Source organism: Micromesistius poutassou (genome assembly GCF_964030765.1).
Source record: "Micromesistius poutassou genome assembly, chromosome: 14".
NCBI lineage: Eukaryota > Metazoa > Chordata > Actinopteri > Gadiformes > Gadidae > Micromesistius > Micromesistius poutassou.
The window spans coordinates 2708944-2736455 of record NC_140284.1 but is presented as its reverse complement, the minus strand read 5'-3'; the positions used below and the strand labels follow the sequence as shown (position 1 = coordinate 2736455).

The 27512-nt window shown below is 47.7% G+C and overlaps 1 protein-coding gene across 1 annotated transcript in view; it reads left to right on the top strand.

Moving 5' to 3' along the window:
- Positions 1-27512, top strand: part of LOC311358747 (mannosyl-oligosaccharide 1,2-alpha-mannosidase IB-like) — a gene marked incomplete at its 3' end in the record, with an annotated part of 68575 nt that overhangs the window by 24667 nt on the left and 16396 nt on the right. Inside the window, 3 exon segments of the mRNA XM_084478873.1 lie at positions 7617-7713; positions 20551-20672; positions 26180-26260. Coding sequence (XP_084334999.1) covers positions 7617-7713; positions 20551-20672; positions 26180-26260 — 300 coding nt within the window.

Sequence of the window (27512 nt, the reverse complement as noted above, 5' to 3'; positions counted from 1 at the left end):
AGCGGCTTGTCCACGCGCGCATGGCGTCGCGTCGTCTCACCAGGCGTTCCACAGGATGTGATGTCACCATGATATGCCCGCGTCGGTGCTCTCTGCCGAATCAGACGTTTAGCAGGGGTATAGTATGATGATGAACTACGATGATTGAATCGGCAGTGAGGGGGAAAAAAAAGAAATTAGTGCTCAAGTTGATTAGTGCAGCGAGGTGCACTTGTTAGGTTAAGTGGGCTCTTTATTTTCGGTGTAAAATTCTATTGTCTGGTCTGTCTAGAAGGCCTCTCAAGCCTTATCCTCCTCCAGCCTCATCTTATGTCTTGTAATGTATATATTTCAGTGACTGAATGGAAGGAAATGACATGTTTCCCTCACGACGTCCGTTGGATGGATACATGTCATTTTCTTTTCACACACCACACGCATTACCATCCATTAGCTGCTAGTAGCCTTTAGCCTTGTGCCCACAGAGATAGTGCATACGCTGATAGGGGGAAGGCATGCTAGGATAAAGATTGAAATAAAGTGCTTTTTGTAAATCAAATGTTTAAGGGGTAAACAACTTCGTAAATCGGGTGTAATTGGATGGAATCAACTGTAGCAAAAAAAGCCCCCCAGAACAAGATGGACATGGACAAACAGACAGGCTTTTTCCTGCGTCAAGTACCGCAAGCCAATAGCACCGCGGGCTCTACCTGTCAACCAGGGCCCCCTGTCAGCCTTATCCCATAGAGAAGCTCCACTACTACAACGCTTTGACCCTCTACTGCTCCTGGTGGTTAACCACCACACGTACCACGTCTCACAACACATTCTGCCCACTTAAAAAAAGAGCCCCAGGGTAACCAAGTGTGAAATCAGAAACACACATTTTAAAGATGTAGAGGAAATAAAGAGAGCAGTATGGCCCTCCGAGGCCTACCTTAAAGTTCACTGTAAGGGCAACTATATTCTCTACCACTAACCCTGCATTCCCAAGCCAAACACTTTACATGACTCACAGGGGGGCGTGTGTGTGTGCGTGTGTGCGCGTGCGCGTGTGTGTGTGTGTGTGTGTGCGTGTGTGTGTGCTACAGATGCACGGGCCCATAAAGGGACGACACCAACTCCCTGAGGAAACACTGAATCTGCTGAGAAGGCAATAAGCCCTTGTTCTCTCTCCCTCGTTCCTCTCTCGCCCTCGCCATGGTCCTGTGCCATGTAGTCTGTGTGCATGCAGAGCTCAGCTTTAACTCCATCTTCTTCCTCCCCCTCTCTCTGGCTCTCTCTCTCTCTGTCACTCTCTCACACTACACCTTCCCCCTTGTGCGCTAATCCCGCTTATTGTGCTCTTCCTCTATGGTGATCTCTCTATTCTCTCTACTCTCCCTAATGTCTCTCTCTCGCCCCCCTCACCGCCTTGTCTCTCTTTCAACCCACCTGTCCCACATCCCTCTCTGGCGCTCTCCAACTCTCCCTGCCTCATGTAGTATTCTGAACACTGCAGTGTGTGTGTGTGTGTGTGTGTGTGTGGACGGTGAGCACAAGGCGAGGAAATCTTAAGTTCTTTAAGTGGTTGTAAAGCACTGTAGCTCTACATAAATGTAGAGAAAATGAAAGTTCAAATGAAAGGCTCCACCCGGCTAACATCAAACGCTGCTCTATGTGGAAGGAGATCAGAGGACCCGTGGGGAGCTGCTTTAATAGGATACGATGAGGCCGTTTATTATGAGTTGGATGCCATATTATGCTTTAATCAGCTGGGTTTTAGATACATTTACAGTAGGGTAGGGTACAATCCAAAATGTCATCCGTAGTACATCCATATTATTATATACACTGCAGCATGCTAGTGCTAACCAGATTCTCACACAAATAATGTCATAGATATGATGGTGCTGAAGAACATTTCCATTTTACATACATAAGAGTTAAGAACTTTGACAGAACTTGTATAGCAGGCACAATAAGTTTGTGTTCTGTCAGCTACTGACACCGTACTGACCAATACAACCTCCCGATCCACTGCCTGGCATGTTCGATTTTCAAATACCCAGATACACAAGTAGCATCCCTCCAGATCGCTGTGAAGACTGTGTTTGTCAAGCCAGCTGCCACTGCTGCGTCTGGGGCGGTTGACCCGTTGGCTAAGGCCCAGCCCTCAGACCCAGGCTGGGTCTGAGAGCCCAGGCTGGGTGTGAGGGGCCAGGCTGGGTCTGAGAGCCCAGGCTGGGTCTGAGAGCCCAGGCTGGGTCTGAGAGCCCAGGCTGGGTCTGAGGGGCCAGGCTGGGTCTGAGGGCCCAGGCTGGGTTTGAGAGCCCAGGCTGGGTCTGAGAGCCCAGGCTGGGTCTGAGAGCCTAAGCTGGGTCTGAGAGCCCAGGCTGGGTCTGAGAGCCCAGGCTGGGTCTGAGAGGCCAGGCTGGGTCTGAGAGCCCAGGCTGGGTCTGAGAGCCCAGGCTGGGTCTGAGAGCCCAGGCTGGGTCTGAGAGCCCAGGCTGGGTCTGAGAGCCCAGGCTGGGTCTGAGAGCCCAGGCTGGGTCTGGGCGGTGGACCTGTTGGCTGAGGCCTCGTCGGCTGAGGCCCAGGCTGGGTCTCAGCTGATGGAAGAGAGTGGGAGGCGGGAACAGAGGAGCTAGCATACCACACATCCCACCAAGCTGTTCTCCTTCCCTTGGCTTCTGCCACGGCGTCGGCCCACTGCTCAAACAAACCAACTGTTAAATACACAGCCGCCTGCTTCACTGTGCTGTGTGGGTGTGGTTGTGTGTGTGTTAACATAAAACAGAATACACAAGAGTAGGAGTTTACTGGAAGGCTTCAAGCATTTCTATCTAACAAGCTGTATTCGATGCCTGGGCTGTTTGCACCGTCCTGTTCCTTTTGGTTAAAAAGAAACCTGCATACTGTCGCTATAACGGTTCAAAGCTACAGCCACTATCCATGCAGAAAGTCTGTCGTCAGTAGTGGACACGTCATGTGTTTTACTGCTGAAATGACCTCTACTGCTAATGGTATGGGATCCAAATGAGTCAGAATTATGATATACACTTTTCACGCTTATATATTGATTCATTATACTGATGCACGCAATTCAACTCAATTCTTTGCTAATGCTGTGTTCTTGAGCCTGCTCTAGGATGGACTGCACCAGGGAAGATTTTATGAATAGAGGTGCATGTTGTGTGTTGTCGCTCTGTAACAACCTGTGACGGCCTTCTGCCATCACAGCAGGTCTGGTACGGTGCTCAGGAGCAGGTCTTGGCAGGGGGGTCTGTGAGAATCCCCTATAGCGCCACTATTTTAATCATCCGTTAGTTTAGTTTTTAATGGGCTCAGTGGGAGAGCGCTGTGGCACTATGCTAGGTAGTCTTAATAGTAAATGACTCACCCGCTCCTCAGTTGTTCTGAGATGCGTTCTAAGAGTGGTAGAGCGCAGCTGGGAAGGAACGTGTGCTTTTAAAAGACACGTCAGGGCTCTGTTGCTCTTGGAACACCAAGGGAGTGTCTGCAAACTTCCAGTGCTTCCACTAACTGAACCAAACGGTAGTGGAAAAGAGTCAGCAGGTAACAGGGAACAGCTGCAGGTTACAGGGACAGCTGCTGGAAATGGAGCCAGAGGGTTTGGTGTGGCGGCTCCGTATTCTGTTCTGCTGTACTGGGTTCACCCCAGTGGAATCCTGAGCCCAGTCATTCCAGTGTGACTTCAACTCTCCTCGAGATTCATTTTCTTCTGTCGTGACTTACGCGATTTACTGGCAGCGCTCATGGGCATGGTGGGGGGTTGGTGTGTACAGCTGTATGACCTTCAGAGGTCACTCCTGACTGCAGCTGTGTAGGGCTCTGATACATCACTCTGATTGATCCCTTTACAAAAGGCTCTTCAATGCATGTGATCATCAGGCAGAGCATGTCTACAGTAGCTGCTGTGGTGATGGAGGTGCCTCTCAAGGAGACGGTCGCCGGCCCTACCGGTTGCCGCCTCCTCCTCCTCCTCCTCCTCCTCCTCCTCCTCCTGTCCATGAGACAGCGGCTCGCTGCCCCTGACAGGCCAGTGGTCACTGGGCTCTGCTGACATCCCCGTGGGTGTGTCCAGTCCGGAGCTATGAAGCCTTGGTATGCAGTGTAGCCTCACTAGAAGAGACAAAGGAGAACGAAGAAACGAAGACCTTCATGGCCACCAGTAGCGGTTCTACATTGAATTGCGCCCCGGGCGAGACCCCCCCGTGCGCGATTGTGGGGGGCGCGTGATTGCGGTCTGGCGGAGTTGTTGACGGGGGGGAGGGTATGATCGATAATAGAAAATGCGCGGATCATTTTTTATTTTTGGTGTGCTCGTGCTGCCCCCCCTGTAATGCCGCCCTGGGCGGCTGCCCGCTTCGCCCGTACCTAAAACCGCCACTGATGGCCACCATATGGGAGGCTCGTCCATTGCCCAACTTATGGGAAGATTCTCCACCCCCACCCATCCTGAACACACCACCCTCATACATGATGTCAATACAGGGTAAATCTGTCGCAGGAAATGGATGCCGTCCATTAACACTCATTTTACTAAACACAGAACAAGGCTTAACCAATCTTCCCACGTGTATTGGTGTGCGACGCACTTTACATTTAAACTCTAACGAAACCGAGTCGAACTCGGACCGAGAGAGCATCCCAAAGTGACTCCCTCCACACAGCCCTTTCGTGATATTGTGGTTTCGATTTTTGAAGTGTTATTCCAATAAATATATATCCTTTTTTTTTTTTTACTGGCACCGATGGGACCTAGGAAAGAAGTTCCTGGCGTCCACATGATAAACGGTGGCAGTCTTCAGCGCTGCAACCTCTTCAATGTGTGCGTTGGTGTTTGTGTGTAAGAATGTGGGGCATCGGGGAAGGTAGAAAAGCGATAAGTAAGTATTCCAGCAGCCATTTCAGTGGACTCTACGGGTTAGAGAGAGGGAGCTAAAGGGGGCTGGTGGTGTGTTTTTGAGAGAGAGGAGAGAGTGGGGGGGGGGGGGGGGGGCTCGAGGTGGCGTTATTTAAATCAATCAGGCTGACTGCTGAGGTCAATCGGGGCAGAGCCGCTTCACTCAGCCAATCAGAAAGCTTCTGCAGACCTAAGATGGATGCTTCGGGGAGCCCAGCTGATTTCTTTCTCTTTTTGCAGTGGCACACGTAATGGCCGCAGTCTCAGCACGCTCAAAGCCTACTCATGAATATTTCAAGTGTGTGTGTGACCTTTGTGCATCGAGACGAGGTTGTGGGAATCCCTACTGTTCTTTTCCCCTCTCTGGTAGGCTGGTTGGCTTGGTGTCACATCAGGCCTCCTGTGTGCCAGTGCCGGCAGACGGACAGACAGCAGGTACCTGTTGGACGGGCACTTGGCTGGCATTGAGAAGGTCATAGTTCCTCAAGGACACGATCCCCCCCCCCCCCCCCCCCCACCACCACCCTTCAGGCTTGAAGTGAGAGCAAGCTGGTCGCATTTCAGGTGTCAGGTAGTTGATGGCTTTTCCGGTTGACAGGCCCCTTAGTCTGATCCACCAGGGCGTTCTGCAGGCCCGCGTGGCTCTGGGCGGCAGCTGTCCTCTGTTTGCACTCTTGTGGTGTTGGGGAGCCTCGTACCCCAAGGTGTTCGAACCCCAGCCACAGGGTTCTCTAATTATTCTCTCTAATTACTCTAAATAGCATTGGATTGAAATTGCCGAAACTGAATCACGCATCTTTTCACCGTGCTCTGAGACGAGATGCAGAATGCTGATTACACTAGATGTGTTCAGCTCTGTTTGATGGATGCATGGATAGAAGGATGCTTTGAGGCTGAGCAGCTTTGAGCAAAATGGTCCGTGGGATGTCTTTTAAATGTTCCTGTTCAGTTTAGTTCTTATTAAGTTGCCTGTGACACTTTAATCGCATGCTCAACAGGGATAGATATCTTATAATTTTGCAAACAAACTCCTTACTTGAACACAAAAGGTAGTGGGTGTCACATTATTTTAAATAATATTGTATGCCCTTTGTGATAACAATTTGTCATATCCAACAAGATGATTGCACAAAGCCTCTGATGCAGCTGTACTTGAACTGGGTGTTAAGTGAAGCCCAAAGATTGCCACCACCAGGCAGGGGGATACACAACCCAATGACCGACGTGAAGCCAACAACATGGATGTGAAGGCACTGTTTGAGTCGGCCAACTCGATAGGGACGAGTCCACCCCCCCCCGCCCGCGGTATTGGCTTGAGTGGCTCCATAATTATGTCACCAAGCAACCGAGCTGCCTCTGCACACACGCTGTAGTGGAAGCCGTTGGGTTATCAGATGGCATAGTGGTGTGCCAGCAGGCTCTTGGCATCCCCCCTTTGGGGTATGCTCGGTCATACCGTCTGATAGACCATTAAAGCTGGGCTACCACACGGAAGCCCAGCTCCAGATGGTTATATTTAGACGGGTGGACTGTGACTCTACTGATACAGACTACTTCTAGGACCACTCCTAGGGGGGAGAGCGATGCGGGAGGCCCTGGAGATGGAGGCGTGGAGATGGAGGTTGTTATGACCCAGTGGATAATGGTGTCAGTGCATATATCAGGGGGTGTGCGCTAAGCAGCATTCTTATGATGGTGAATTTCTGCTGTGGTGATCTCCCATACTGCATTATCCCTTTTTTTTGTAATATGTTAGGTTCTGTTTAGGATAAGTTAATGTATTTGGTTAAAGACGGTTCAGGTAAGGGTTTGGTGTTGTCAAAGTCAAAGTAGGATCCAGGAGAAAGCACTGCATCTGGTTTCATCCTGGCTGCCGTCTTGTTTCTAAGGATGGAGCATGCAGGTTAATGAGTGACTCATGGAAAGAGTTTGTCACTTTGGCCAGTGGACAAAAAGGATATTAGTTCCTCTCCCTGGTCTCAAATACGCCACAATGGCGAGGAGGAGCTGTCGAGATCACTCCGCACGCTCCCTGCGTTAATGTCCAATTAGTCTGCCAAGGTCCTTGTAGCCGAGCAGTCTATCGACATCCTCAAGCGGCTAGGACCGTCCCACAGGGCCTCCGCATAGGGGGGCCTATTGGAGTCTGATGAGGCCTCCAATCAACATGCATCAAAGGGAGGCAGTGCGTGCCTAAGTATCCATGTCCCGGCCTGTGTTAACGTGATTTATAGACCTCCATGTTCACGCTGCAGACGTCACGGAAACGCCAATGCCAAGAAGAGAGCGAGGCCCGGGCACGGCTCCCTGTGAGCCCGGCTGGCCGTCCGCCGCAGGGGGAGGGAGGGGGGGGGGGAATGGAGAAGGATCTGGAGAGAAAGATCTGGAGTTTCTTTTCAACATGGCTGCCTTGGCCAATAAGAGGCCAGAAAGACAGATGGACTGGCAGGTAGAAAGAGGGACGGACAGGCCCAATTGTGCCCTGTTTCACGGCAGTGTGTGAAGGTAGTGCTATCTCCTCACTTTGTACACTTTGGCTTTGTGCTTTGCATGTTGATGAGCATGGTTGAACGTGTGTGCGTGTGTGGGTGCATACTTTCTTTCCCCAGCTTTGTCAAACCCATCTAGTCAAACCCATACTGAAAATGTGTTGTGTGGATGTGCGGTTGGGTCCATTCTTTGTAAAGTAGTTATGGCATTTCAAGTATTGTGTGTAATTGTGTTGCAGATGATGAAGCATGCCTGGGACAGCTACCGACAGTACGGCTGGGGTCACAACGAGCTGAAGCCCCTGGCTAAGAAAGGACACACCACCAATATCTTCGGTAAGTCTTCCTGATAAACCATGCATTTTTCTAGCTGATATCTGACTGGATATAGTACCATTAAATCACAAATATCATGCACTGTGGGCCCCCATGTCTAACCAGGGGTGTGGTCCCTGGCTACCTGGGGCCCCCATGTTGCAGCACTGTATCCTAACCAGGGGTGTTGGTCTCTGCTCTCACAGTGATACCAGGCTCCCACTATCTCCTCTCTCTCCTCTCTTTCGTCCGTTCTCCTCTCTCCCTCTCTCCTCTGTTGGAGGAGCACTAATGTTGATGTGGAGGACAGATATAAACTGAGCCATTGTCTCTAGAGAGCTAGCTGTTAGCAATTCAGCACAGGATATAAGGCCTCTCCTTGTAAGGAAGGAAGAGATCAAACTAGAGGGAACCAGAGACAGGGGCACCCTACGCAGTGACAGGCAGTGCCAGCTAAGTAGTTTATGCTCGCTCTTGCAGGCGACCTCAGAATGCACTTGAATACTCAATGAGTCTTTCACAACGTTCTTGTTGTGGCGCGTGACAATCGAGACGAATGATGGAAACATGACTGCTACATGTTCATCTAAACTTTCCTCTAATCACTTACAGGGGTAATTATATAGCTAGCACATAGGAATTGGATTGAACAGTGCTTGTTCTCAGATTATGCCCTAACAGTGTTACAATATTGTTAGTTGTCAGATAATTATATCCGCCTACTCAGTACTCGGTATTGGTTACTCAATCATAACAGTGTCTGTTTTCGAGGTAGTGGGCACTGAACAGGCAAGGTTAAGTCAGGTTCTGGAAAGACCAAATCCCTTTAATATTTTAACCTAGTACTATGCTATTTCAGTCATGATTGATTTGATGATTTTTTTAAATGTAGTTAATGTGATTTTACAACCAATCCAAGATCAACATGGGCTTCAGTACATTACTGGTTTGGAAATCAACCTGGTGTTTATTTCAGAGGGATTGTTTTCTACATAATCGCTGTTGGTCTGACCTCATTAACGGGACACGCTGACCATCTGTACAAGGTCTGATGTCTCCTGTTACATGTGCCTTTGATCATATTGTGTGGCCTACATCTGCTGTGGTTTCAGTGATCGATCAGATAAAAGACTTCTACGTCCATTCTCCTAATCTCATGCTGTCTGATGCACAAACTCCTGCTCAGGCACACATGCTCTCATTCTTTTGTTATACTGATGTGATGGACGTAACAGCTGCCATGGATCCATCTTGAAAGCATTTGACCTGCGCCGTGAGCCAAGGTTTCTAGGGAGAATGAGATGTTATCTGGAGCTGTGTTGCTGTTTTGCCTGTTGCCTCTAGATATTTTGTTGCCCCACTGATCTTTAATGCCCTGAGGTACCGGCCCGACTGTCGGCCGGCCGCCGATGTGGGGTGAAAGTTTGGGGCCTTTGGTGAGCATCTGGGGTCTTTGGTGAGGGTCTGGGGCCTCTGTTGACCGTCTGGGGTCTTTGGTGAGGGTCTGGGGTCTTTGGTGAAGGTCTGGGGCCTCTGTTGACCGTCTGGGGTCTTTGGTGAGGGTCTCGGCCTCTGTTGACCGTCTGGGGTCTTTGGTGACTGTCTGGGGTCTTTGGTGACTGTCTGGGGTCTTTGGTGAGGGTCTGGGGCCTCTGTTGACCGTCTGGGGTCTTTGGTGAGGGTCTTGGCCTCTGTTGACCGTCTGGGGTCTTTGGTGAGGGTCTTGGGCCTTTGGTGAGGGTCTGGGGCCTCTGTTGACCGCCTGGGGCCTTTGGTGAGGGTCTGGGGTCTTTGGTGAGGGTCTGGGGCCTCTGTTGACCGTCTGGGGTCTTTGGTGAGGGTCTGGGGTCTTTGGTGAAGGTCTGGGGCCTCTGTTGACCGTCTGGGGTCTTTGGTGAGGGTCTCGGCCTCTGTTGACCGTCTGGGGTCTTTGGTGACTGTCTGGGGTCTTTGGTGACTGTCTGGGGTCTTTGGTGAGGGTCTGGGGCCTCTGTTGACCGTCTGGGGTCTTTGGTGAGGGTCTTGGCCTCTGTTGACCGTCTGGGGTCTTTGGTGAGGGTCTTGGGCCTTTGGTGAGGGTCTGGGGCCTCTGTTGACCGCCTGGGGCCTTTGGTGAGGGTCTGGGGTCTTTGGTGAGGGTCTGGGGCCTCTGTTGACCGCCTGGGGCCTTTGGTGACTGTCTGGGGTCTTTGGTGACTGTCTGGGGCCTCGGTTTCTGCTGCGTGCCCCACACAAGTCGGGAATGGTGGCCGCCTATGGGTGGAATCACTTTGATTGGCTGTCGGCTTAAGCAAATCAGTGCACGAGAATCAGTGCACGAGAATCAGCGCACCTGCTGGGATGGAGAGTTCCTCTCACGCTGGGATGGAGACTTCCTCTCATGCAGGCGTAGAGCCTACCTGCTAGTGTTCTAGGGCAACTTTTTGGCCAAGACACAGGCGACCCTACGCATGGCAGCTTGTTCATTGACGTGTCGGGGCCTTTAAACACACTGTGCTGTTCCTGGAAAAACGTTCTCAGGGGAGCGGGTCAGTTTACATAGATCTATATGGTGAGACTTGTAAGTCCACACGGTTCTGTCACTACTTTCTCTCCTTCCTGTTCCTCTGTGGTCCGACAGACCAAGCCACCTTCTCTGGGATCCCCACAATACTTCTTTTCCAGGTTCATTCACAGCACAACCATAAAAACTATACCTGACATGGGTCACTTTGGACCATGTGCTTTAAGCCTAAAGATGTATTAGTAAAACTGAGTAAAATCATATAATTTGGAATTGAATGAAATACAATTGGAAAAAATACATCATTTCAATGTATCATGTAAGGGTTCAAGATTTATGAATTCTGACCAGACAAGCAAATCATTCAACATGTGACTTCACCCAGAAGAACGTTCAGGTAAGGTTTGGATGGAGAGCTGACAAAAAACAGACTTTGAATGAATGTGCAGAGTGTGTGCTTGGCTGGATATCACAGTCAAAGTTGTTTAATCCCTGAGGATTTTAATCTGTGACCTTTAAGAGGACTTCTTGGACTACTTTCAGTGGATTAAATTCAGCCAACTGAAAACATAGGGAGATCTAGTGTTAACTGTTAAGTCTTCTAAAACCTTCTGCTCTGACATGTGGGTGCATGTTTTTGGCAGCTATATACGTTGTTGTACTGTCTCCTGGATTATCTCCCCCTGGTTTCAGTTCTACCTTGCAGAGCACCATCACCCCACACCACAGAGCCTCTCTGTAGGCCTATTGACACCATCACAGAAGGTGAGCCAGGGCTGTGTTGGCGAGCAGGTGGTACCAAGCTGGGACAAATGGTCAAGGATAAATTACAAATTAGCCTGGTGTATTGACCATAGAATCATACGCAGGCCAGTTGCTGTCATTGAAGCAAGGAATAGATTCCATGATACTTTTGTATGAAGATTTGTATGAAGCCTTCGACTAGTGTTCACATTCTCACTGTAGTCCACAAATCCCCAAACACCTGATGATGAAACACAGCTTTGATCTCCAGCCACCAACATCAATATGAACCCACTAAGTAGTGGAAATGCACGCACAGACAAACGCACAGACACACACACAGACATACACACACGTACATACACACTGCCTTTACTACCATTGCCTATACTAATGTGTTTGTTGTTCTCATTAATTATCCATATCTAGGCCACATCTAAATGTGGTCTCCTGCCAGGGCGGAACGTAGTGGTGCATTCTGGGAAACCCAGGACAAGGCTCGACAAAGCGGTCACCATGGTAATGCGTCCCGGCACTGTGCCCATGATTCGGTGGCAGCATTAGAGAGACGTATGGAGGCCAGAAGGTGTGTGTGTTTCCGAACCCGGGGAGAGGGAGAGAGCCTCGATTCCACCAGAGAGAGGGAGAGAACAAATGTTAAATGGTGTGAAAGGAGAGCGTATAAGAGAAAGGGGAGGAGTGAGCAGAGGAGGGGTGATTTTGGTGTGAGATAGAGAAAGAGGTGGAGAGTGTGTGATTCCATGTGAGGATCTATAAATGGAAGCCAGCCAGGTAATGTTTTGAGCTGATCATTTTTCTGAACGTGAAACATAGCTTCTAGGCTCTAGCCCAGCCTGTGCATCTTCTCCTAGAAGGGCGTTGTGTGTATTCAATAGCTGTAGGGCTGCAGAATGAGGAGGCAGTGAACCACTGACTGTGTAATTCCTGAAAACTATGGCTGAACACAGTGCAAGAGTATAATGATCCCCAAAGTCTCATTAGTTTCATTAGTGTCATGAGTGTTGAGAATAGCTGTACTCATCCAGAGACACTAACTGCTTACAACTGCTGACTCCAGAAGCGACAATTCAACTCTGGAGGGATCATTGTAAAACTGAAACCAATTGTTAAACTGAAATCCAATTTCAATCCAAACAGAAGCTCTTCTAGAAGAGCTTCTGTTCTAGAATTGAAGCTCTTCTAGAAGAGCTTCTCAGTCTCAAAGTCCCACTTTCTAGAAGAGACCCTAATTCAAGAAGGGGTGCTCCTTCATAAGCATTAGTCCTCTGCCTTGATCGCTCGGGGATAATGGCTAGATGAAACTCTGTCTCTGCCTGAGTGCCATTTCCACCACATCACTCCATAACCTCATTACCACAACCCGCCCTCTTTATTACCACCTACCTCCCCCTTTACTTCATGCACCAAACTATCCTCAGCCCGCTAGTGCAAAGATAAAATCTCACGCATGCACGCACACACGCACGCACACGCACACACACACACACACACACACACACACACACACACACACACACACACACACACACACACACGTAGAGTGTTGTGTGCCCCGGGAGGTTAATATCATCTTAATGAAAGTGTTGATTTCCCTGGTTGGAGGGGTTGCACAGAGCCAACCTTCTCTGCTTAACGATGACGGGGACTCCTTGCAAACCTCCAGGTTCTCGCTAAATCCGGGGGTACTGTGAGTATGGAAGTATCCGGAAGCTTCTGTACAGAGGCAGATATGCTTGTTAGCACAGCCGTGAATGGAGGTCTGTTATGGGGCTGGGAGATTAGACTTTAGGGAGAAGTTAGAGCAAATGCCATAGGGCCTGAAGCAGCCTGTTATGAGAGGGAGAGAGCGAGGGAGAGAGACATGAGATTGTTCTGCTTGGGATATAAGCATGTTTATAAATGCTCTGGAGCTATTCTGACTAATGGGGGAGAAAACTACACAGACACACAGTTAAAGCGACTACTCTGTGTGTCATTATAGCATAGAGGCTGCATGCCGCTGTAAGTGCATTTGTAAAGAGCATTCCCAGTGCCTGTGGCAAATGAAAAAAAAAATCCATGTTCTGCTTCCCATTGCCCCATGTACATCCACATTCACACGCAGACAGTGGTGTGAGCCAGCTTGTTGGGAGCGGTCCGTGTTGGGGTGTTCTGCTCAACAGATGCTTCGCTACATTAGCCAGAATTGAACAAACTTTATTCCCAAATGTAAGCATCATTAATCCAATAGCCAAACTTGGCAATTTGTAACCCATCCTTTTTAATTACCTCTGGAGAAATGCATGTAGGCGTATAGCTGTACCCTACTCTCAGCCTTTCTCAGGATTCAGTGAGTGGAAGGCTCACTTCCACCAGGACCGCAACTCTCATTCGCTGCATTCCCTCCAGATTACATCTTCAACGTGGCTGCCAGCACCCAATCGGATGGTAGGAAAGGGGAGGATTGGCTGGGAGCTGCAGTACTGTGAATAAGCCCTTCAAAGACAAGGGGATGAAGCTACCTTGTTTGTCACTAACCCTTCTGTTGTGAAGAGGGTGAGGGTGTATATTAATGTTGATATGAAGGGGCTATTACTGGCTCCAAGGAGCTGCTTTGAGGCGATGCCACTCTCCAGAGACATGGTGGGTTATTTAGATATTATAACAAGGTGTATAACAAGGTGTTGTGTCTGGTGTTTTGTCCCTGATCCGGGTGATAGGGGCACGCCATCGCTTGGTAAATATTCATCAGCCTCTGACGGCGACCGGCACGACTCTTCCCGCGCCTGGGAATACAAGACTGCACTGCATCTCTAATGGATCAGCGGTCATCACACAAATCCTCATCGCACTACCTCTATCAAGACGGAACTGCAGTATGCCAACATATGCTCTAGTGGCATTTGCCAAGAAAATGTGTTTTGTGTGCATTTTTGTGATCTCTTGTAGAAAAGATGTCAACTTAATTAGCTTAGTTTGTGGTTTAATTGAATAAATTACATTCTCAATGCTAGACTGAGCCGGAAATTACTTTCCAGGTGTTGGATCTATACGTTTATCACTGTAACCTTTTCACTGTCCTCAATGTCATTAATCCTTAAGGTACAGCTAATGAGATCCACTGGTTTAGATTTGAGAACATTTCTATTTTTTTTTCTAGTATTTTCTGCAACCTTTTAGGTTTAAGGTTTACATAGATGGCTGTAAACTCCTTTGGGCCTATATCCTAGTTCTAAATGCTATAGTATGCAAACAATTTTGGAATGTACGTAGCCGCCACAAAATTACACACACCACTGCGCAATTTCCGTTGAGTAATACTGGTCATTCTTAATCCTTAAGCTCTTGAAGGGTTTAGCTCATTTACATACCTTTACGCCCATAAATGACCATAGATGGTCACAAGACATCCCCTTTAATGGCACGGGAAATGGGTGAATGATTATGACAAAATGGAAACAGACGATTAGCGTGAGATAGATAGTGAGATTCAAGTTGTGACAGAAACGTAATCAAAAAAGAGGGCAGTACTTTGTAGACTCTTAGCCGTGCTCTAGAAGGTTGCCTGTGAGCGATTGCGGTGTGTGGTGAACAGAGTGTCCCTCTACCCCACACAGTAGCCTTAAATCAAGCTCTATAAAGCGTGTTTCACCACTCTGGCCGAACTGAGTGAGGCTGACCAAGTCCTCTAAAGATGCACATTGCCAGCGTCATTGGCCAGTGCATTCCCTTTCTATTTTCATGATTTAATTCATTGCCTGATGGTAATGGTCTATCACTTCTTTGATTGTTTGGAAATGTTGTCTTGGAAGTTCCTCTTTATATCAGCCTGTCGTGCAGTGGTGTATGGAAACAAATTAAATGTACTGTGCATAAAGCGATGATACTGTCAAGCACTGCAGGCATCAAACTACTGAGTGAGAGCCTGGTATTGGCCTGCTCTTGGCATAGGACATTAAAACTCATGTTATTTCCAGAGGGGAAATAGTATTTGTGTAATCTGGTCAAAAGCATAAACTGGTCGTGTTACAATTTCTATTTGGTAATTCTCCTATTCACTCTACTGCTTGGTGAGCGCGTACATTCACTACCGAAGTCTGCACATTTTCAAGCCATGATCAGATTGATGAATTGCACGTTTTGTCCAAGAACTGCATACGTATGGTTTGCAAACCGATTCCTTTGATTGAAATGTGGTTTAATAAGGTCCCTTGTTTTTACATACTAAGACTGAAAAACAGTATTTCGGGACTAAATGCTTTGTTGCATTTTGGGTATTTTGGGGCGGTCTCAAAAGTGCATTCAGTCGTACAGTTTGAATTGGACCACAGTGATGAGATGACAGAGTAGTCCCCTCAAGATGGAGCAATTCTGTGAGGCACTGCCCAGACAGCCCAGCACGGATTCTTGTTCAGCAGGCCAGCCTGTTCTGGATCTACAAACACTTCCAATCCCCCTCCACATCTTAAAAGACGCTGACTCTCAAGCCCAGGTTTGGGTTGGTGTATCAAGGCTGGTGATTATACAGGTTACAGCACCCTGAAGGTAGCCATCGCTTAGCTCATATTTCCTTTCCGTTGGGAAAGTGTGAAGAAATGACTCTGAAAGGTTTCACTGTTCCACAGAGAAACTTTCCCCCTAGTCTCTCAGAAGTTTAGCCCACTTCGTTTCCCACAGCCACACTGACGTAATCTTCTCACCACTTCAGATAAGCATGTACACACGTTTCAGAGGACACAGGGTGGTCACTCCAAAGACCACCTCTGGTTTAGCAGTGTAAAAAGTAGAGCCCAGACCCTATTAAAGCCTAGGTAGTTATTCTCTTCTTCTGTCAGCTTATTGGTAGTAACTTTGTTCCTGTGTATTTTATTTAAAGCCTATCAGGAGAGACATGAGCAGATCTCCAGATAAACCATGGTCCTTCATCACATTTATTTTCTCATTCCTTCTAGACACAGGTAAATGTTATTCATCAGACCCCATTCCCTCCCTTCTTAAACAGGTCGATGTCAGACCTTTAATCTTTGAGGAGGTTGTTCATTTCGACTAGCCAGGAAATCCAGACCCACATCTAGAAAGCTGTAGGGTCTGGCAACGAATTATGAAAATGGCCCAACTCGAGGGGCAGCACCAAGCATGCATTTGAAAATATCACTGCACGCAATTGGATAACACTACGACCAATCAGAAGAATACAAGGGGTGACGTATCCAGACCAGCGGAGCTAACCAATAGCTAAGACTTGCCGCATCCGATCGGTAAAACAGAACGCTTTTGGCCCGCCTATATCAGATACATCGATGTGATTGGTTAATGTACTGGGAGAGGGGCATTGGGGAGGGATTATATTGCTCATTCCCAGAGTGACTTGCTGAGCAAATTCAAATTGTGCTCTCACGAGAACTCTGGATTTCCAGGGTACGTTTCGACTAGAACCAGGTGAAAATAGAAACCTTAATTAAATGTCCTTGCAGTGCCAAGATTTTTTTTTGTATAGTGTTGGGACATTTGGAAAACATAAATTAAATGTTTAATCAATAGCTTGGTTTGCAACTTATAGCAGCAACTTATTTGAATCTGTCAATGTATTTTAAACTCGATAAGCTCAAAGTTCAGATGGAATCCAAAAAAACGATCTGAAAAGTGAACCACACCGCATGCTCATTCTCCCTTACAATTCAAAACTATACTAATGGACATGTTTGAATGCTTTAAAACAACTTCCACTCTAATATTCAATACTCATTCATGGTAATTGAGCTCTACACAACTAAATACACTGTACTGAAAAGTAGCACATCGATCCAGACTACTGCCAGTGGCCAGTTCTGACAGATTTCCCGTCAACATAAAATGCTAATCCCAGGGGACACATCAACAAACTGCTTACTGCCTCTGTCGGACAGTTAGTTTGAGCGGTACTCCACTACTGGCTATTTCCTGCTTAACCTCTGTGTACCTGGGCTGAAAACGGACAAACAACATGCATGTTCTATTTAGCCCTATGAGTCCATCTCTTGATTTAAACATATTCCTACGTGGCACCCCACCCATTCCAGCCCCAATGGGGAGTTTCAATGCTTTGCTCGCGGGCACTCAAAGCAGTTCAAATACAACATGACCTGCTTCATGTTCTTCACTTTCCACACATAAAGGTTCCGTGTACAACATGTACATAAGTGTACATGATAACAGATATAATATCATAACAGATACATTACTGTAATGTGCACTCTGTCAGGGTCACCACATTGCCATGGAAACTAGGCTACCAGTACTGTGCCCAAGCATCATTTGAAACATGTAAACACGGCAGATGTTTCACTCCAAAAGGGTTTGTGGTTTGAAGCTGGTGGTCATTAGACTGGGGGAGGTTGGTCTTCATTTAGTGAAGCAACAGGCTCATTAGGAACAACGCGTCAGGCCAAAATGGACCCCTAGAATTATCATTACTGTATCGTTTCAGAGCCCATGTATCGAGATGAGTATTGAATTGTCCTTGAAAGGAGAGATGCACATCCCTACCTGGGAATCAAAATGAAACGGTATGTTTACCCTGACAGAGTATTTGACCTTGGGGGAAAACTACAAGAAGATGCATTAGTGAGTGTCGACCAAAACTCTGATGGTGAGATACTATGGTAGTTGAAGTAAGCCTGACCTCCGTACTAACGGTAACGTCTAAAATGAGGAGGTTGAAGGTCTGGGCTTTGGAGGGAGATAAGAGGAGAGGCAAGACACTGAAGAGATAAGAGGATGATAGTAGGAGGGAGGGAGAGAACAATATCATGGGCAGAACCAACAATCAACGACGAAGATCTTCTGTCCCATTTCACTGCAAAATCGTATCCTGTTAAAACAACAGACACAATTTTGTGTGTGTGTGTGTGTGTGTGAGAGAGACTGGTGTATGAGCTGTCTGGTATAAATGTATACAGCGAGGGGAGACGTGCTCATATCACTATTCAGCCTCTGCTCTCCCGGTCTGCTGATCTGCCAGCGTCGAGAGAAGAAGATTGAGAAGCCATGGGGGGTGGGGGTGGGGGGGGGGCGTGCGGGGGGGGGGGGGGTGCAAGTCTGGGTGAATTGTGTGTGTGTGCAAGGCTGGGTGAATTGTGTGTGTGTGCAAGGCTGGGTGAATTGTGTGTGTGGGGAACTATCTCATTAGCTAGGATGCTTCCTAGATTTGCAGTAATGTCAGGGGATATGAGTGGAGGAGTTTCATTGCAGTAGGAAGCATAGGAAACAGTCTAGTCTGGTTCCTCGACGGAGGATATACCAAATGGCCCGACTGCTGAAATCACCGGTTCTCTGGACCAATAAGATTTGAGCATTGGCGCTATATAATCATCCCCAGCAGATAAAATCATCGTATTGGTTGGGTTAGCACAAACTCTCATCATTCCTCAAAATCTGAAGATCTGTCATACTCCATTGGCCCATCGCCCCTCACATCGTTTGAGGGTTTCTTTGGCCCAGGGTTAGGGGCATGCTCAAATGAATACTGATTATGGGCCTGATAAAGGCCAACAATATAAAGGGGACTTGGCTTAAATAATGGTTGTTATCACTTGAGAAGGTTGTTGAGCCTGAGGAGGCGGCATGCGATGGGGATGGAGAGAGCCCGGTTAATGATGCAAAAGTGAGTATTAACACGATTTAAGTTCCCCAGCCGAGATGGACCTCTGTGTTATAGTGTGTTGGCTCCTCCATGACACCCAGAATAAACAAACCTCATCCCAGCCAATTCATCTCTGATTAGCGGTGCCTGCCACCTCTCAAGTGCCAATTCGGGCTCATTTGCAGTGGGCTTGGCGACGTTTGCCTCTGGTTGGCTCAGGAAGGGGAGGTAGGGTTAGTATGGAGCTCGTCAAGTGAGAACAGCATGCAGGTGGATGACGGGTGTGACAGGCGTGTGCTGAGAAGTGATAAAAGCCACCCCACTGCCTCCCCCCCGCTTATGCCCCCCCCCCCCCCCCCCCCCCCACGCCAAGTACCCTCACTCCCCCTGACCCCCGGGACTTCACACACTTGATTGCGTTTTAGCGGCTGAGAAATGTGTGCCTGAGTGCTAACTGGGATGCGGGACCGATGGGAAGAGAAGTTTACGGGAGGTCAACCTAGCCTGGCTCCGCCCGCCTCCGTACAGAGGGAGTGGCTGAGAACATTGACGTTGAGGTCGTGCGCTGGTTTGAGTCGTAGTCAAACGTCAGTGATTGGTTATGGCAGATCCAGAGTGGCACTGGGCAGATCCAATAGTTTTAAACTCCAACAGACACCCGCCTTCAAGTGAGTTAACATTTGTCAATGGAGAGTGGCCAGACTCTCTGTGCAAATGAAATGAAAAGTACAAGATTCTGGTAGGACCAGGCTAAGGCCAACCATGGCTGTCAAGAAGGAGATGGAGGTGTGGGTGGCCAACCCCCACACTTTAAAGTCCAACTGGAGCAGGACTGGGAAGAGATACAAGCAGCCATCCTTCTGCTCTAACAGGGCGGGAACCAGGCGCTTTTCCTCAGCTAACTCCAATGGCCCCTAATATCTCACTGATTGTTCTGTCGATGCGTCATGAATGGAGACATTAGGTCGAACCGAGAAAGAGGAGGCGGAATTTTAAAGCGAAAGGAAGTAATGAAAAAGTGCAAACCATGGTGACCGCGTGAACACCTTCAGTAAGCCCTTCATGGAACACAGGATTAAGAGCGTTTGAATAGTCAACTCAAAAAGTGGTTTGAGTTGATTATTCTCTCGGAGGAGCTTCTGTTTTGGACACAGTAGTGGTTTCAGGTTTCGTTTGTCAACCATGGTTAAATACCTTTGTTACACCCGGGCCTCCCCGGCTATCCCTTACTTCTTATGGGGTCATTTCGAATGCAGATCATTTCCAGAAGAGGCTAATTGAGTGGAGTTTGAAGACAAGGTAGAATTGCTCCAAATTGGAGTCTGACAATGTAACCTCTCAATCACCTGTCAATAGTGCCTAGTCAATTGGGTTTGGTGGCCCTGGACGTATTGATCAGAGTGACTAGTGAGATAGTAGAGCTGTTAGATGTTAGTAAGATGAGGAGAAGCGTCTGGTAAAAGCAGAATGATTGTCACTCGTATCTCTTCCTAGTCCTACTCCTTCCCTCCTCAGTCTTCTCTTCTCCTTTGTATTTCTCTTCATCATATTCCTCCCCACTTGACTTGAGAGAGAGAGAGGGGGGGAGGTAGAGAGAACCCACCTGGCCTTATTTCCTCATTGAAAGTAGGGACAGAGAAGAAGAGTAGAGAGACAGATAAGTGAAGCAGTAGAGAGGAACAGGCATGTTTAGTGTGGGCTTCTTATGAGCTCCTATAAGCAGTTGGTGAAAGAAATGAGGACAACCTTCCAGTTTATAGAAACAGTGCCTCACGCTGGTTACCGGTTAACACAGCCACTACACTAATACATTAGTAATGTCTAGCTAATGGGTGTCTTCACCAGTTGTTTTCGAGCTGATGTTAATTTATCACCATTATCTCCAATTAAAGAATTTCAGCCAACAGTGTCCTGCCTCCTGGAGACCCTATACGGTTTGTGTGGATCATCAGTTCAGTGTGTGTAACCAGTGTGTGTCTTTGTGTTGCAGGTAACTCCCAGATGGGCGCGACCATCGTGGACGCCCTGGACTCCCTTTACATCATGGGTCTACACGAGGAGTTTAAGGACGGACAGGAGTGGATCGAGCAGAACCTGGACTTCACCGGCGTGGTCAGTAGACCCCTTTGACCTTCTGCTTCAGAACATCTTCCAGATACACAGCTTGATCCAAGATACTGACCTGAAGCAGAGAGACAGAAGCTTCCAGAGACAGGGACATGATGCACAGATACAGAGTCATGACCCCCCATTGAGAAGAATAGAATGAGGTTAAAGGAGCAGTGTGGGTGATCAAACCATCATGACCCTCTCTCCGGGCTTCACGGGGAATGGGGTTTGACAGAACCAGCTGGGACTCAAACACACCATCCTGTCCAACTTAGAGTTTCTAACAGTCACTGCCTGATTTCAAATCATTCTGAAGAACCGTAATACCTTCCATTTCAAACTTGGCAAAATCGGGCAGCATGTGAGTTTTCACTGTCTGCACACAGAACAGAACTCCAGCTACAACGACTGGACCAATAACTGCTCAACTGTATTAAAAAAAACACTTTTAAGAGGGTTGCCATATTGCCAAGCCTGAGTTTGGGCTCCGTCTGAGGGATAGAAGGACAAAGTAGATCCTCCAAAACACACTTCCACTCTCTATCACTCTCTCCCCCTGTCTCTCCCTCTCTCTCCCCCTCTCTGTGTATCTCTTTGTCTCTCTCTCTCTGTCCCTGTCTCTCTCTCTCTCTGTCTCTGTCTCACTCTCTGCCTCTCTCTGTCTGTCTGTCTGTCTCTTTCTCTGTGTCTCTCTGTGTCTCTCTCTGTCTGTCTCTCTCTCTCTCTCTCTCTCTCTCTCTCTCTCTGTCTCTCTCTCTCTCTGTCTCTGTCTCTGTCTCTGTCTCTCTCTCTCTCTGTCTCTGTGTCTCTCTCTCTAACCTGGACGCGTGTGCCCTGACATGCTGCCTCAAATGTATTAACATTTCCAAAACCTGTGGGCGTTTGGCCTTGAGTTTGATCCTTGGTATTGACACAAAGGACAGTTGCTGTGGTTACCTGGACACAAAACAGGAGCCATGGTAACCACGCAGGTGGGAGGCTACAGCTTCATGCAGAGAGGCCTTAGGACTACTGTAGTGTTTAAACCTCATTCAGTCGTTAACCCTATTCAAGGATTAATACTTTTATGTAGTATATGTCAGTGGCGATTTCTCTAAGACTGCAAGGGAAGCTGAGCTCCCCTAAAATTTCAAAAATTAAATGGTAAAATATATACCATTGTGTTAACATTTCATACTAAAAGTGTGTCAGAACACGTCCATCTTGAAGACGAGTTTGTTCAGAATCAGCTGCTTTTATCGCAGGTCGACTGACTCGATTTCTCATACACTCCCGTAGCATCACAGTGCATTTTCCTGTTGAAGCTCAGCGTCCATCCACTTCAATGTGGCTGCATAGAACAGCTTTTTTTAGTGCGTCGAAAGGCGACGATCATTGGTTAATGCTGCGATTATGTCCCTCCCACGGACGCTCAGTGTCTCTGGGGGTGAATGGAGGAGTGGGCTGGCCTGGACGCTGGGCTTCTGCGTGATGATTGGAGGGTCTGCGAAAGACAGTTGCCGTTTGATTGACAGCGATTTTGAACTATAAAACGTCGCCGGAGCTCTCTTCAGTCCTCACTAGTCCCATCCCGGATTTTGCAAGCGAGTCGAAAGGTATTTCTTGATATTTGCTTGCCGAAATTGCTAGACAATTTTCATAGTACATTTCATACACTTATACACACAATTGCTTGCTTCAGTTTAACATAATTCACACATTTCCTTGTTCAAGTTTAATATAGTTTTGGTAGTTGGCCATCACTTTGATTCAGGGAGCCTGAGGTCTGAACTTCAAGTCCTGTATTCAGATCAGGACTTGCAGGGTGACAGGGGAGAGCTGTGTGATTTCTTGGTGTTCCTTAAAGACATGGAGTTGGACAGTGCAATGCCTCAGCTTTACAAATGGTCCTCATTAGTGGCAACGATTGGAGCTACATCTGCAGGTGTAGAAAGGAGCTTCTCCTGTTTAAAGCGGCTCAAGTCCTACACCCGTAACACAATGGGCCATGGCCGTTTAAGCAGCCTAGCTCTGCTGGCCATTGAGAGGACACTGGTCAAGTCACAGGAAAAGACAGCTAGTTGGTATGAGAGAGCATTTCCTTGGAAAGGAACAGAGGATAATTTACATATACATAAATTGTCAATTTATAGGATGTAGGCCGAAAATGAGCTTCCTGTCTTTGAAAGACAAGCAGCCGCCACTGGTATATGTTTTATCTTTAGATAGCACAGTTGATACTTAAGTATTTTTGTTACTGCCCTGCTTTACTCTAGGAATAGAGCCCAAAACACTGGGGCTATTAATTATAGTTATCATCCTTCACTCTATCCCTGTTTTTACTCTCTCTCTTTCTCTCGCCTGTTCTTTATCAGTACCCTCATTCTGACACACATTCCTACTTCAGACCTTCCACTTTTCCCTCGTTCAACCTTCCCTCTTTACTCTGTGCTCTCTTTCTCTCTCTCTCACTCTCACTCTCTGATACTCCCCCATCCCCACCTCTCCCCCATGGCCAGCCCTCCCCCATCACCAGCTCTCTCTGATGCTCTGGTCTACTTATACTCTGGCAGAGGTGATGGCAGTAGGCAGGGGAAGGGGGCTTTCAGGCTGAGACTGTGACAGCTCATTAACCTCTATAGTAAAAGGGAGAGAGACAGAGAGACAAGAGGGAGGAGAGGAGTGAGAGCGGGACAAGGGTGAGAAATGGCCAATTGATGGTGTGGTGAACGAGGAACGGAGGGGATAGAGAAAGGGCACGAGAAAGGGGAGGATCCGATATTCAGGAGCAGAGCAGCCATGGAATGGAGAATAGTGAAGACCACAAAGGAGAGAGATGGGATCTGAGAGTGGCACGGACAGCAATTCTTAAAACAACAATCATTTGAAAATGTTATTTCCAATCCGCTACTAGGGAATTCATTTCCGGTTGATGGACACACTTGTTACATAGGCACAGTTGTAAGGTTACCGTGGAAACCGGCCCATCACACTTTTTGCTGTCTTTCTTAATGCATGTAACCTTCAAACAGAACAGGTTTATCCAAAGATTTGAACTGACGAGTTCTTTGGTGATATGAGACATCATAGCAAGAGAAACCGAGGCACCGGTTCAGCCCCAGACTGGCCCGGGGGTCACACAGATGGCATTCATTCTTCATCATCTCCATGATTCATCTTCCTCCAAACAGGAAATTGACCGTTATGCATTCACTTTTTCTGGCAGACATCTCACCCAGAGAGAGTTCAACAACGAACAAGTCGGAGCGGCCGACATCGTACACGCAAAAATGACTTGCATTCTGTAGCTCAGCTTTTGTGTTATCGTAGTAAAACATTTGTTAGAACGGATTGAAGCGTCTTACAAATCAGAAAAGGCACTCTCATTGTGCGCTGGTTAAGGGCGCGGCGCGATGCCGTCAGTTCTGTCTATCAGCCCAACGGATTAAGGTGTTTCTAACAAGCTTGTTAGAAAGGACAGTGAGCAGCTCCAGCTAGCCGAGGGAGCAGGCTCTACATTAATCCACAGCTTGTGCCTGCAGCTCTCCAGCGCAGCAGCATCAGCCCAGGGCCACATCAGCCTGTCCTGCCAAAGCTCTCAGGCTGCATAACAGTTTTCACAGCGTTTACAGGCCCTTTAAAGACCAACATTAGGACATTAAATTGCTCTTAGCTATGTTTAATGACTTGGCATTTGTGTGTGTGTGTGTGTGTGTTTGTGAATGCAGATGCGCACATGTGTATCCACACACTTCCTAACATATTCAAATGCATACTAACTCCATCTGCGAACACACACACTTTTTTCATGCACATACACACAGAATAATTAAAAATGTAATGGCCTGCCTTGTCAGCTTTAACTCCGCAGTAAGTCATTGTTGGACTGTCTAGGGGCCCCTAATGATGGATGCCAGTGGGTCTGGGTACTGCTCACCATGGTCAGAGGACCCGGCTGAATGAATTGAGTGCGTTCCTCAGAGCATTAGTATACCTTTTTCCTTTGTCAGAGAAGATGGAGGGCTGCATGGACGTCTTCCGTCAGTCTGTCTCTCTGTCGCTATCTCACAGTCTCTGTCTCTCTTGTCTCTGTCTCTCTGTCTGTGTCTCCTCGGTCTATCTCTGTCTTTCTCTTCATCTCTCTCTCTCCCTCCCTATCTCTCCCTCTCTCCATCTCTCTCTCCCTCCCTATCCCTCCCTCCCCCTCTCTCTCCCTCTCTCTCTCTATCTCTCTCTCTGTCTTCATCTCTATCTCTCTGTCTGTGACGAAATGTGTACACTACAGGTAGCAGAGCAGTCTTGCAAAACTTGATCTTGCAGAAAATGATGTGATGTGCTGATATTGCCCGGCATTCAGCAGGGTGGGTCCAATTCAGGCGGCTGAATTGCAGCTTAGCACTGACTATGGGCTCACAAATCAACACATTTGGCTGTGGCAAGAAAGTGGCGTTTCATATTTTAGTCAGTATGGCCGTGCCCTACATGCTGTGAAACTAGATGCGGTGTGTGACTGCATATGTGACGTGTCCACAAATCAAGGCAGAAGGCAGCCATAAACGAGATGGGGGAGAAGCCAGTGACAGGCTATCTGGCTGCATATTATTTTGATATGAAATTCCCCCGGTCCTGCATGGAAGCTCCCACGCGGCAAGACCTGTCATGTTAGTCATGATTAGTCTCTTCAAGGTAAAGGTGTGCCCTCTCTCTCTCTCTCTCTCTCTCTCTGTTTACCCTGCTCTTGGTCTTAACCCCCTACTCAGTGACAAGGAGATTCAGAATTAAATATTTAAGATGGCTGCCACCGGGATGATAGTTTGAGAAATAGTTTTCCTTCAGGCCTGAAGAACTGTCACCATATTTTATGTAGAGCAGCTTGGGGAATGTACAGGATAAAACCAGCATGTAACACACACACACACACACACACACACACACACACACACACTGTGTGCCTTGTACAAAAGTACTTGTATATGGTGTGCAATGTAGTTAAAGTGCTTGACTTCTAAAAGTTCTTGCAGCTCTGCGCTTATTTAATGGAAAAGTGGGATTACTGCAGATAAACTAGGGACAGCTGTGGTCAGGCTTTGGTGGCCTTGGCCTTGAACTGGACTGAAGAACAGTTGGGTCTCATATGCTTAAGAAGAAAACACTGGAGGGAAGCATCAGATTTAATTGAGCATGGTTGACACATGACATTTTGTTAAAATTGGTTTACTTTCAGTAATCTCATAAAGTTTAAGAAGGTATGTGGGGTCATGTGTGGAAAGAACCTATGCCTATGCGTCAATTGTCACATTATGATTCATTTCAATCTTGGCAACATCAGCTGCCTAGCAGATGGGACAGGGCTGTAGCACACAGAAAGGGTGGATGTGTGCGTCTTGCTTTGGGTTAAGAGTTAAAACACCAACTCCAGAGCAAACTCGTGTTGTGTTCTTACTTTTACTGAGATGTTCTGTATCCTCTGGGGGCGTGTCCAACCAGTGACATCCCCTGTGTCTGATTGGTCTCTCCTGCTTCCTCCGCAGAATGCCGAGGTGTCTGTCTTTGAGGTCAACATCCGCTTCATCGGAGGACTGCTGGCTGCATACTACCTCTCTGGACAGGAGGTAGGCTCACCTGTGTGTGTGTGTGTGTGTGTGTGTGTGTGTGGGTGTGTGTGGACTGCAACCCACTGTCCTACCTTTTGGTGTGTGAGTGTGGATCGGTGTGCACTGTGTGTTGCGGTGTGTTTGTATGGACATGTCTCTATCTCTGTGACGACTCTGCCTATGTCCACCACATTATGTGGCGATGGGGTCCATTGCCAACCTCTTCCTCTCTAACAGCCTCAGGGGTCCTGCGTGCGGACCCTGCTTCAGAGTGGGTCCGTGTTGGGAGCGTGCCAGTCCGGCCCAGACAGAACAGAAACACTAGTGATGGATAGTGTTTAGTCCTCGCTCGCTTGCGCCGCTCACACTCCCATATCCCTCTGTACTTATCCTTCCTTTTATTTGATTCTCTTGTTTCTCTTTTCCCTCCTCACCGTTCCTGTCCCCTCTCATCTCGCCTCCTCTCCACTTTACTCCCCTGGTCCCTTTCTGTTCTTTTGGTACTGTCTGCGTGAGCCCTCTCTAGCTGCTAGGTAAATAGCTTCAGGCTGTGGTCTCTGAGCCACAGCTGTTTGATCCCCCCCTCCCCCCCCCCCCCCTTAGTCCCACACCCCTTACATAAATAACCCAGACCGGTACTGTATTCAGTATTTACCCCTCATTAGTACTTAGTTTGTTTGCCCCAGACCGGTACTGTATTCAGTACTTACCCCTCATAAGTAATTTACCCCAGCCTGGTATATATATGTACTGCATTAGTACTATAGACAGTGGGTGTATTTACTGCATTAGTACTGTAGACAGTGGGTGTATATACTGCATTAGTACTGCATACAATGGGTCTATACTGCATTAGTACTGTAGACAGTGTATTTTTCATGGCCTGGTGGGTGATTTATGGAAAAGGAGATGGAGACACTCACATGGGTGACGTGGGTCTCATTCTCTTTACTCGTAGATGTATGTGTGCGTTCAAAACAAATTGTCCTTAAAGATGCTTCAACATGCTTAAGCACGTACATGAAAATACAAAGCATAATATACGCCACAAAACGCCATATAAGGAGGAGTTGTGGCACATTTCTGCAGGAGCGCTATTCATTAAAAAGGCATGAATAAAAAGGCCAAGAAATACGAGTGCGGGGCTCCATGTTCACCTTTCGGAGGGAACGGCGTCATGTTCAGCAGCGTCGGTTGCGAGGAGTGGCATTACACTGTAGATCAGAGTCCTGCACGGGTCTATTTTTGAGACCCACACCCGCAAAATTCA